Source organism: Symphodus melops (genome assembly GCF_947650265.1).
Source record: "Symphodus melops genome assembly, chromosome: 10".
Taxonomy (NCBI): Eukaryota; Metazoa; Chordata; class Actinopteri; order Labriformes; family Labridae; genus Symphodus; species Symphodus melops.
The window spans coordinates 27,014,568-27,027,250 of NC_136700.1; the positions used below are offsets into that span (position 1 = coordinate 27,014,568).

Here is a 12,683-nt window from a genome sequence, read left to right on the forward strand (position 1 = left end):
AAAGGACTGATAAGGAAAATAAAAAAAAGGAAGAAAAGTGATTTCATCAGACCACGAGCGATGCGTTCACTGTCTCCTGAGAGGTCTTGAATTAAAGACGTTAAAACACAGTTAATGTGCAGAAATACATTAAAAATATAGTCAGCAGCTTCTTCCTTCAAAATAAAATACAGGCTTATGTCAGGACCTTCAAAGTAAAACTCAGTCTCCTCCTAAAGTGAAGCTGCTCTTTGTCCCTTCTGGGCCTCCGTCTGGTTGACTCGGGACGTTTGTGGGCGGAGCTGGTGTGTTTCCTCCAGCCAATGAGAGCGCAGCAGGTGAGTTTAGGAGTGGATACAGCTCAGTGATTGGAGGAGATTCAAAGCGGTGAATATGACGGACGTGGACGTCGCAGCAAAGAAGAGAAAATCTAATCAGAGTGAGGAGAAACAGCGAGAGGAGAAAGCTGCTTCTAAAACCAGGCTGAACCTTGTGTTGGACCTGGAGCTGCTCTACTTCCTGTTGGACAGGAAGCTGACAAACGCCGACGGTTAGCTTGTGCTAGCGTTCGTTAGCTTGCAGTGTAGATACACTCTGTAAACCTACACACAACGTACTGCAGGGGGCGGAGCTTCTGGGGGCGATGAGCCCAGGAGGAGGGGCCACATTTCTCCTGACTCCTCCTTTAATCTGAGCACACAAGAGGACCAACGGTCCACCAACAAGAGTTTCCATATTAACTATAAAATGTTGTGATGTCACTAAAGTCACCGTCAGTTGAAGCTAGTTATGGTGCTGGGAATGATGGCCGACTTCTTCAGCACTCTGGGGAAGATATAACAGTTCCAGCTACAGCTTCGTTATCTGTGCTCTGTAGTCTTTTTTATAGTCCGTTTAGCATCTTAGCGTCTGTTCATCTGTTTCAGGTGAGTTTCAGTTTAACTGTAAATAATAAGTCACACAGAAGCTTCACTTGAAGGGGTTCAACTTCTCACACAGAGGGACGGACAAGCTGAGCCTCGTCCATCTCCGGGCCTCTTCCTGTTTAACCATGAAAGGTGGATAAAGTTTCTGTAGTCTGCCTGTAGCCTTCCAACACTTCATACCTGCGTTTCACTCAACCATGACTCCACACTAAAGGTCACCCTGTGGTCTCCACAAGATCCACACAAGCCCTCCTTTAAGCCGTGTCACTTAAACCTCCTTAAATCACGTCATACCTGATGTTTGTGTGTCAGATGGAAAATAAATCTCGATATGAACGTAGGGTTAAATTGGGTCTGAAGAGATCAGAGAGCGGCGTCGGTCGGGTCTATGCTGCTAATTCAAGAAAAAATTATTCTCAAAAAAAAAAAAAGGGACCCAGTTTCCACTTTGCCCATTTTCTTCTGGGATATTTTTTGAACTGACCGTCTTCAATGGGCAGAGGAAGAAAGGGACACTTTACGATATCCTAGGACAGGATTGCGATGAAATGAAAATGAGATGTGTTACGATACACTTTATTGCACCTCAGGGATATATGTCTTTAAAACCATTCAAACAGTGATAATAAGCAATAAGTGACCTTGTTAGTGTTGTTAGCATCGTGGCAGCCACGTTAGCGTGTCTTTAGTTTAGTCCTCTTAAGTTTTCACATGAGGTTCGCTGACCGGGATCTTCTGACCGTTGTGAGGTCAGAGTTTCCTTCAGCTCGGTCAGATCTTTGGTGAGTTTAGGATTCAGTCTGCTGCCCAGGTTGTGTTTCAGGGACCGACACGTCATTGTTGATGACGTTGGGACTTCAGTAACGTATCCACTGAGGCGTTGTGGTTTGGAGGCAGAGCATGGTGTTTTGTGTGTTCCTGCATGAGGACATGATCTGAAAGAAGCTCAGATGAAATAGTTCCAGTGTGGTCAGCACAGTGCAGACACTCAGGCAGGACTGCAGTGTTTCTCCATGACTGTGTTACTTCAGTCAGACTAACCACTTAATTATAAACTACATGACAATGACTGACCTTAGCTTACCCATAACGACTGGAAATATCACAAGACATCACCAGGGTCAGCCTAAATGTCTGCAGACGTAACGCCATGCTTAAAACCAAAAACAATGAAAAGGACCTGATGTCACAGGCTGAAAGAACCCGGGACTTTACAGTACACCAGCAAGTCTGCAGCACGGCTCATTGTGCTCCTTAATGGTCTGGGTTTGTTTGGACCAGAGAAGGTAGGCGGGGCTTTGAAGGCCGTTTTGGACGCCCCTGGGTTTGCCAGATATGAGAGCAGTTATCAGGTGAACAGGTGTTGCAGCGATGGAAGAAACAGCTCTCTGTGATGATTAGAATTTAGACTGCAGTATCCATTTTAAACTCTAGGGGTCAGAGTTACATACTGCTCCTTTAACTGTGTTGTAGCAAACTGAGTAGACTGGGTAGTCGCGTAAGCTAAGCTAACCAGACGTAACCATTAAACAAACAATTATTTATAAGACCTTCTCAACTAAAATGTTGTATTTCTTTTTTGGGGTAAATTAGCCGAAGACATGAGAAGATTAAACCCTGTACCTGAAGTCCTTGGTGATGTTGTCGTAGGTCATCGGGTCCTTCAGGCGCTCCAGTAGAGTATCTGAAGCTTTTTTCACCAGCAGGGGGCACTCTGTGTTCTCTGAGGCCGGCGAACGCCACACAACCTCCAAGTATTCTAACGAAATGTGAAGACAGAAAGAGGGGAGGGGGCTGCTATAAAACCCCCACAACAAGACACAAACACACGGCGGGGGTATTTTCAGTGAAAAATGAAAACGCAAGAATTCACCCTCAAAATAAAACTTGATCCCAGGTGCAGTCAAGTGCGAGGAGAATGTTTTGTTTAGAGAGGTTTGTGGGAAGTACAACGATGAGTCACTAGCTGAGCGGACGTCACAGTTTATGAAGCCTTAAAACAACTCAGACGAGAGTTTCATAATGTTTCATGTTGTTGAGAGCATGAGTGTGTGTCCATGTTCAAAGCTGCTCCGACTTCCTGAGGCCTTCCTCAAGCAAATAACAGGAACAGCCAATCACAGCACAGACACAGATCGAGAACTTGAACCCTCCTCGTCTCTGATCTGTCTGGGACTCGGACCTCTGAGACTGAACGAAACATGCTGGATTTCAATTTAGAGCAATTTAGAGTAACAAAGGCAGAAAAAGGCTAAAAGTTCATCTTCAAACTGCGTCTGGCTTATAGCTCCGCCTTAAAGGGAGCCTGCGTGGGGTTGTGGCGTCTCTTGGCCCGGCTGGAGTCTCTTCATACCTGGGAAGATACCCAGGGTTAGTTCTGCCATCTAGTGGTGCCTCAGCTGCCTTACACACAAATCCCCTGAAGCTGTGGGGGGGGGGAGTTGGGAATGATGTCACACCCGAGTTCAGCAACATGGACACCTCCAGGAGTACCTTTGTTTAGCTAGCTAACAACAGATGGTAACGACACACTACGTGATAGTTTAAGCAGGAAAATGAAATGACAACAGAGAGAGCTGCCACCATACAAGAAGAGGAACAAGCGGCTGATGAACGCTGTAGCTAGCAGCCAGGACGGTCCAATTGTACTGCAGATATTTTATTTTGTAAGGTCTTCTCCCTTTGCTTCTTTGTGTTTTCTTACATCCTTCACTTCCCTGTTTCTTCAGTGTTCCATGTTTTACTTTGTAGTTTTCAGTCTTGATTACCCTGATTAGTCTCACCTGTGTCTGATGACCCCTGTCGATTTAGTCTCAGTGTTTCTTACCCTCTGTGTCAGTTCATCATGGTTTGTTAGGTTAGTGTCTTTATGTTTCTGCTAGTCTGAAGTCGCCTCCATCTACACCTGGATTTACTTTGTTTTTCTTTGTAATTATTATTTGACTGAATTTGTTTTTACCTTTTGTTGAAATAAATTACCTTTTTTGTTTTTACCTGCAATTGGCTCCTCCTTCCCTGTTCCCTGAGTCCATGACACTACGTTTATTAAACTCAGTTTAATAATATTTTTGGTTGAAATTAATAATAATGATAATTTGATAACCACATTACTCTATAAAACCCAACATAAATGTTGCCCGTGTATTAACTCTGCAAAACCCCAACATTACGATTTTTTAGTTTTCAAAAGAAAAAAAAGAGATTCCGTTTATTTCTTAACATCACTTTAATTTGTTCATTATTGCAATCAAGTAAAACATTTCCATCCTGACAGGGTTTATAACAACACAACATCTTTACAAGTGCTCAAAAATATATCTAAATGACTTTGTCTTTATAGTTGGCAACTTATAAATCTCTGCTACAACAAATAACAATATATATACTATATTATTCATGAAAAAATACATTGTCCATTTCCACAACAAATAGTTACTTGTTATATGTACAATTGTTTTCTTATATGACACCTGGAACATGCTACAACTGAAACACATGAAGAAACAGAGTAATTAAAGGTCCAGACACTGAAGATACAGAGAAAATGATGATTATGGGCCAGACACTGAAGATACAGAGAAAATGATGATTATGGGCCAGACACTGAAGATACAGAGAAAATGATGATTATGGGCCAGACACTGAAGATACAGAGAAAAGTAAGAGCTGGAGGACACCGTTTTTCCAGACTCTGACCCTGACAGCGATCAGAAGAAGGATGGAGGACGTTCTAATCATCTTTAAACATTTATTTCAGCTTTAATGAAAAGTTGATGTGTGTACATTTGTGGTACTGTCCCTCTAACATCCAGTAACATTGAACAATAATGATGAGAGAATTAAAGGAGCACTCACAGTGACAAGAATGTTTTCTAGCTGAGGAGGGAGGACTACATCCTGGTATTTAGACTTCGTCATGTCAGTCTGTCTGTCATAAACATCAAACATTAAATAATTTTAAATGATGAACCCACTGTAAGGATCTATCAGTTAGTATGGACTTTGGCACCCCCCTGTGGTCAAAGTATGTAGTGTCCACGTTGTACGTTCTTATATGTTCACAGTGTTGCAATAAAGTTTCTCTAAAAAATCAAGATTAGAACAGAGCTGAGCAAACATGTAGTGTTGATGTTTACAAAGATTTAGCATCAATATCCGACTTGTAGTAAAGTGACGTCCTCACCACCACCAACAACAACAACGACAACCAAACACAAGGTGGACACTGATGAGCTGATTCACATACGGACCTCAACCAGTGACAAAGACTTCAAATGAACAAACACATGCAAACACTCCCTTAACTGTTTACTTCAATGCTCCATTATTCAGTCATGTGAGGAACAATCGTCTCTTTCTCTGTAAATCAGCCTCACTGTAAAAAGAGTCTCACTCACAGACAGGGTGCGCTAACAGCCATGCACAACTAAAAACAACGTCTGCTGTGAGTTGGTGGTAACTGAGTATTTATAAGAGATTCATAACACAAACTGAACTTCACATCTTTAAAGGTGAAGCCGCTGGGGACTCTTTGACTGGCTTGAACTCGAGCTGCGTGTAAATACTTAATATCATAAATATTGCGACAGCTCTTCATGCTGTTTTCTTATACTATAGTAGTTCTAGCACATTGCAGGTAGCAGAGGAAACGCTCAGCTTGAGAGGATCAGACAAAGAGACAGAAAGTTCAAAAAGCTTCACAAACATCCGACTAAAAGTTCACGTCACGAGACGTTTCCCTTTTGCTGACAATAAGAATAGATCGATGATACTTTTATGGATTTTAAATGTGCACGTCATGTTTAAAGATGTGTTTTGTTTTCTGTGCAGCAGCTGCAGAACATCTGGAAGGAATGAACCCTACATGTGCTGTATTCTATAATGTCTCTGGTTAAAAAGTGCAACACTGGGAAGGATTTCAGGGGTTATCAGAAAGTGAAGCTAAACCTCTCTAACACTGACTGTGCAGGTCAGGGCGGGACTTGGACTCTAGTGTCAGGTCATGAGCAGAAGGTTGACTGCAGCTGCTTGAATGCAGCTTGTCTCTGTTTCTTCTCCACTTCCTGTCTCTTTTGTTCTTCTTTCTCCTCTCGGATCTCGGCCTCGAACATACTGCCAGCAGCTGCAACCTTCATCTGTGCAAACACAAGGAGAGCGGCGTCACTCTCTCACAGCAACAATCTGACGTCACCCGGATTTTAAAACGTTATTGTGCTTTGTTAAGACAGCAGCTCCAACTTCATCCTTTATAAAAATAACCAATTGTTACATTGAGAATGTAGTATCCTGTCCCAACCACCAGGTGGCAGCCCTGCTGCATTTGACGCTCCCCAAGCAGTTCAAAAATCAAAGTTTCAAAGTTTCATTTACAGAAAGGCCAAAATATACAAAAGACTTTTGTAAAACGTGTATTCTGATGTTGAAGTTCTTCGACTTGTCTCTTTTAATTTCAGATGAACTTTTCATGGATTTATTTCACAGCCAGTCGTTTGATGCACTGCAGCTGGAATTGTTCATATTTTTATGATTGTCAGGACTGAAAATCAGCTGGTTAGAAACAAACAGTGGTCATGATGAGCAAACACATGCAGAAAAAAAGATGGAGTACCTTTGCTTCAAAGAAGTCTTTGGCTCCCATCACTCCCTCTGTGGAGACGTTGATCTCTGAGAGGCGGGCCAACGCCATCAGGCCGCTCTCTTCCTGCAGCTCTCCGGACGCCGCTCGCCTGAAGATCAGCAGGAACTGCCAGAGACAAAGTGTGAGTAAAGTACACACCCGAACGCCAACCGAGCCCAACGTGAGCAGCAGGTCATCGAAGGTGAAACACTGAAGTGTTAACGAACCCAACGCTCTCATGCTTCATAGATTTAGAGCACTCACACACACACACACACACACACACACACACACACACACACACACACACACACACACACACACACACACACACACACAGCTGTGGGATTTCTAAGGTAAAGTCTGTATCAGTCTCACCTCTCTGAAGCTCAGCTTCCCGTCGAAGTCTTCGTCGACCTCTTTGATCATGTTCTTCAGACCCAGGTGAGTCTGAGGAGCTCCGAGTTTCTCCATCATCAGCTTCAGCTCCATCAGGTCGATGAAGCCGTCTTTACCTGTATCATACCTGCGCAACACAAAACACGCACACTGTAAATATGACAGCCAGCACACTTTCAATCATACAAACCCTGAATTCTGTTTAGACCGCATTCTAACGGTGCTGATCCAAAGCTAGCTGCTGCATCATGCATAAGCAGCAACATGTGGGCTGACCCCTGACCCACGGACAGCTTAGTGGTAAAATACCAGCTTCAAGCTTTGGCACTTTTGGAAACTATTGATCAACCTAGACGGTCAGATATTATACCATTTGAAATGATGTCGTATGAAAACTGAACCGAACCATGCGGAGGGAAAATAATACTCAAAACCATCTTTACATTGTCTTAGCTGACAGCTGCTGCTAGTTGTGCTAATGCTAAGCTATGAATGACAGCATCTCATATCTGTCAGACTTTTTCTCTTGAGTTATCTGAATGTATAAATGTGATCACATCTCTAGTTATACGATCACTTTATTTGGATTTGGTGAAATGAGTCGATCTTCTCACCTGCGTCACGTCTGCATGTGAGACGCTGTTATCGTCCACTGAGAGCCTCACAGGCTTGTGTCTGATAGGAGCAGTATTTATAGAAGCTTTCAGCAGCGGTGTGTTTGTGTGTGGATATTTCTGTATGAGGCCTATTGATCTGAAAGTAGGACATATCTTTTCAGGGAGGGAACCCAGTTAGTGTTTTGAAAAAGGCCAAGAAATCTACCTCAGACTCAAAGTCTCCAGAGAGGAAACAAAAACCTGCCAACATTACACTACCAGCACTACTTACACTGCCAAAACTACCAACACTATCAACACACACACACACACACACACACACGCACACATTTATACACACGTTGACAAAGGATGCTATGCTCATGGATTCCACTGTCCAATGGAAAAAGACTTCTCATCTGCTTTGTGCAGCTGAGCTTTGAACTCATTTTCATTCTTTTCATTGTGACGATTTGTGGCGAGGCTGGAAGTGATCAGAATTAGGACTCATTTGCATTTTAGGCTGATTAAATGTGGGGGACGAGAGGGGCTTCCTTTCCTGGCACAGCGTCCCCGTCAGGAAAACAAAGGCAGCCTGGACCTATTTGGCTCACTTTGTGGGAGCACAGGAATGCCAGAGGCTGCAGAAGGGCGTATTTCCATTGGACCACGAGCCCTGCATGCAGCACTGACACAACACTTGTGGTATGTTCACAATCCAGTCACAATATCTGTTTCATATATTCATGTTCAGGTTTATCAATTTCCTCTTTGTCCTGTTTTTTTATTAATGTATGAGATTGTGCAACCCAAACAAAGCTGTCCTAAGATGAAGACAGACAAAGACACTCTGAGGAACACAGTTTCTTAGATTTACTGCATTTAAAGAAAATATTTTAACCAAAAATCTCGTCAACATTTCAGCTATCTGGCTATGCTATCTTTTTACATCTTAATATTTGACTTTTACACCCCACAGTTATTATTTTGCACATGCCCCCTGTAGTGCTTCTTTAACAGCACCTAACCATTTTTATTATTTTAATTAATCGCCCCCGAATGTGAACGTAGCCTTACAATCTGATCGAGAGGACAGATCGATTTTAAAGACATATGAGAGGGAGCCCTAAGCCCCACGAGCAGAAGTGAATTCAGCAGAGTGTGTGTGTGTGCAGTAGACAGAGTGTGTGTGTGTGCAGTAGACAGAGTGTGTGAAGTTTGTTGAGCTTGAATGTTGAGGACGGCAGTATTTGGAAACTTGTAATTAGTGGAAAACCCACATGGCATGTTTACTACATGAACAGCTGAAGAAAACAGGCTGACGACGGAGTCTGTTTGGAGATGGATGCCGGATAAATCTTTTTAATACTTTTCAAAAACTGACCTAAAACCATACAAACTATTTTAAAGACCATTAGTTTTAAAAAAAGCTAAAAGAGAACGATCAACAGAACTTCTCTTTGTGGTATTCAAGAACCGATAAAGTTTGAAAATCTGTGTCTGAGCCGAATGACTCCTGAAAGTTTACTCAGGTAAACTTTTCTTTCTGGATTGAAGGAAACCATCAGAACAATGATGGCACATTGAAACGAAGGGTTTGAGAGGACAGCACTGATCCCAAACTGCTGCTTAAATCCAAAAGCTCAAACAATTAAGAGATTTGGTGCTCCATTTGAGAGTGACCTGATGCCACGTCGCCTGAAAAAGTCCGGACTGAGCCGCATTGTTCGGCAGCTTCCTTGGTAATTATAGACGCCTGAGTTTCTGGCACGAAGGAACTCAATTTATCTGCTCGTATTTTTCTCCATCTCCCCTCATTATGACCCGTTCAGCCAAGCTTCGCTCTCTTAAGCGATTAAGGACACCAAATATGGAGGAAAAGACGCTCCTATTTCTGACAGAACTCAACTCACTCTTTAACATGAAGCAGGACACACGGCCAAATGTAACAGGACTCCAAACCGGCCTTTTCTGATTAAAATTCTTAGTCGATTACAGATTGATGAAATGTTGTAATTTGAAATATGCCTCTAAGCCCACAGCTCTGAGGGGAGGGAAAATGGGTCAGCAGGCGGTGGATGGCCCCCGGGAATGTGGACTGAGCGAAGGAAATCAGTGCAGCAACAGATGTAAGACTGAGAAGGACGTAACTGAACCTCCTGAAGGACAAACAAGTTTTGCAATTATTCTTGCTGTTGTTCTGGTTTTGGTTAAGTTTGCTTTGTTCCTGTTTTTGCCTTTTGGAGTTTGTCAGAGCACGCATGTTTTTAAAGGTGCTATAAAAATAAAGTTATTATTATTGTTAGAAACCAGGCTGTGTCGAAATGCAGCAAAAGAACCCAGACTTTCCTCAGTCACTGTTTAAATCAAATCCGTACAATGAGCATAGTGTCAGGAAAGGGCATCAACCATCATCTGACTAACCGCCAGCCCACAGCTGACTGGGAAAAGGTCAAGAGGACGAGAGATGTTTGACTTCACTCAGCAGATTCAATTCAACAGCCAGCTGATCAGAGAAGCAAAATGAAACCACTTCAATCCACTGCATGAAAACAAAAACAAGATATTCAAGCAGCAGCCGGTAAATCCAGAAATGTCCCAAGCTGCAGTTCCTCCAGTGTCCACTAGAGTCAGTCTCCTGCAGTGAGTCAGTCTCCATAGAGCTCTATGATAAAATGTCCAACTTTACAGCTGCAGTTCCTCCAGTGTCCACTAGAGTCTGTCTCCTGCAGTGAGTCAGTCTCCATAGAGCTCTATGTTAAAATGTCCAACTTTACAGCTGCAGTTCCTCCAGTGTCCACTAGAGTCTGTCTCCTGCAGTGAGTCAGTCTCCATAGAGCTCTATGTTAAAATGTCCAACTTTACAGCTGCAGTTCCTCCAGTGTCCACTAGAGTCTGTCTCCTACAGTGAGTCAGTCTCCATAGAGCTCTATGTTAAAATGTCCAACTTTACAGCTGCAGTTCCTCCAGTGTCCACTAGAGTCTGTCTCCTGCAGTGAGTCAGTCTCCATAGAGCTCTATGTTAAAATGTCCAACTTTACAGCTGCAGTTCCTCCAGTGTCCACTAGAGTCTGTCTCCTGCAGTGAGTCAGTCTCCATAGAGCTCTATGTTAAAATGTCCAACTTTACAGCTGCAGTTCCTCCAGTGTCCACTAGAGTCTGTCTCCTGCAGTGAGTCAGTCTCCATAGAGCTCTATGATAAAATGTCCAACTTTACAGCTGCAGTTCCTCCAGTGTCCACTAGAGTCAGTCTCCTGCAGTGAGTCAGTCTCCATAGAGCTCTATGTTAAAATAAAGATCTTTATAGTCCCTCTAGTGTCCTAAAAAGTTTTTCATAGTTTTGATGTTTCATCAATATGGTCACTTTAAATTACCAGTTAGATCGATTTTGTCCTTGGTAATTGTTGTTCAGCTGGTTTAATGTCACTCAGTAATTTCGAGGTCTCAGTCAATATTTACTGACATGTTTTTTCAATTTTATTACATACTGACAGACAGGATATGAACAGAAAAATGTTTTATTTTGAAGTACAGTGACATGAGTTTAAACGTCAGTCAGCAGTCTTGAGTGTGATCACGACAAAGTGCAGCACAATCACTGCACAGAGGCTCTGCAGTGAGTCACACTCACGTGCACGCAAACACACACACACTCTCATACACTCTCACTCTCTCTCTCACACACACACACACACACACACGCACGCACGCACTCTCATACACTCTCACTCTCTCTCACACACACATACACACACACACACACACACACACACAGCTTTCACCTGGAGCCTTCGCCTCAGCTCCAGCTTAATCTCATCAGCAGCTTCTGACCCTGCTTGTTCTCTCAGTGTAAATCCGCCCCGGGTTCGGGTCAGGCTTTATTACAGGTGTGTATTATAGGTGTGTATTATCTCAGGTTTATAACGCACAAATAGAAGACACGTGACGCACAATCTTACCGCTTGAACATGGCCTCCATGTCCTTGATCTGTTTGCGGGAGAACTCTTTGAATTCGGTGTACGGGTTAAACACTCGGCTCGGTCGTGGAGCGGCATTTCCCTGGTTTATGTCCAGCCTGCGGTTCAGTATGGCGGACAGCTCGGAGGCGGATTCCCCGCAGGCAGCATCGGGCTCCTGCGGTCTGGATCGTTGAGGGCTGAGTGCGTGCTCCGGCTTCGGCTCTGCAGCCTCTTGCGTGACCACCAGCCGCGACTGCAGCTTGTGTGCGAGCTCCTCCGCTGCCATGCTGAGGGTCGTGCGCTGCTGCTGCTGCTGATGGCGGTCCTGATGGCGGTCGTGCGCTGCTGATGGTCCTGATGGCGGTCGTGCGCTGCTGATGGTCCTGATGGCGGTCGTGCGCTGCTGATGGTCCTGATGACGGTCGTGCGCTGCTGATGGTCCTGATGACGGTCGTGCGCTGCTGATGGTCCTGATGACGGTCGTGCGCTGCAGATGATGATGACGGTCCTGATGGCGCTCGTGCGCTGCTGCTGCTGCTGACGGTCCTGCGCTGCTGCAGAGGCTGACAGCAGCTTCAAGCACCACTGACAACCCGCTTGCGTGACGTCAGCCGGGCTGCGTGACCCATCACACCCCCAGAGTGCTGACAAGTCCACAAGTGATTCCGGCCACGATTTTCAGAATAAGACACAGAGAGCTACGTGCGTTTCGACTAAATCTACCAGGAAGAAATATAGTTCCTAGGTAGAAGTTTCCCCCTAAAGATGACCCTGCTAGGAGTGCTTCACTTCCTGAAGGTCCAGGGACTTTTGACAGTAGAGCATGCGGCGCCGGCAGAACTGAAGTGCTCTGATTGGTCAGTCACAGCAGGTGTCAGATCACCTGACAGCAGCTGAAAGCCCATTGTTTTTACCCTACCTTTAGTTTAATCATAGTTTGACTGTTACATATATAAATAGGTCCAAAAACATTATGATAGACTAAGAATGACTTTAAGAACACATGAACTAAAAATAAATAGAAAAGCAAATAAGAGAAGAGGTTGAACCTGGATTTAAAATCTTCATAGTTGATTTAATCTCTTCAACTTGTTTAAATTCATTTAAGTTCTTCACTCATTCATAACTTTAAATGTAGAAATTAGAAAAAAATACTTAACTTCAGGGGTTAAATTCTTTCTCTTCCTAAAAGGTGAGTCTTCGTGA

The 12,683-nt window shown here is 43.7% G+C and overlaps 1 protein-coding gene across 1 annotated transcript; it reads right to left on the minus strand.

Moving 5' to 3' along the window:
* Nucleotides 1-4,112: 4,112 nt before the first annotated feature.
* efhd1 (EF-hand domain family, member D1) lies at nt 4,113-11,763 on the minus strand (the record flags this gene model as incomplete). Its single annotated transcript, XM_079353550.1, has 4 exons — nt 4,113-6,040; nt 6,514-6,648; nt 6,901-7,048; nt 11,477-11,763. The coding sequence occupies 4 exons, from the start codon at nt 11,761-11,763 to the stop codon at nt 5,906-5,908; spliced, it is 705 nt and encodes a 234-aa protein (XP_079209676.1). The 3' UTR covers nt 4,113-5,905.
* Nucleotides 11,764-12,683: the final 920 nt, after the last annotated feature.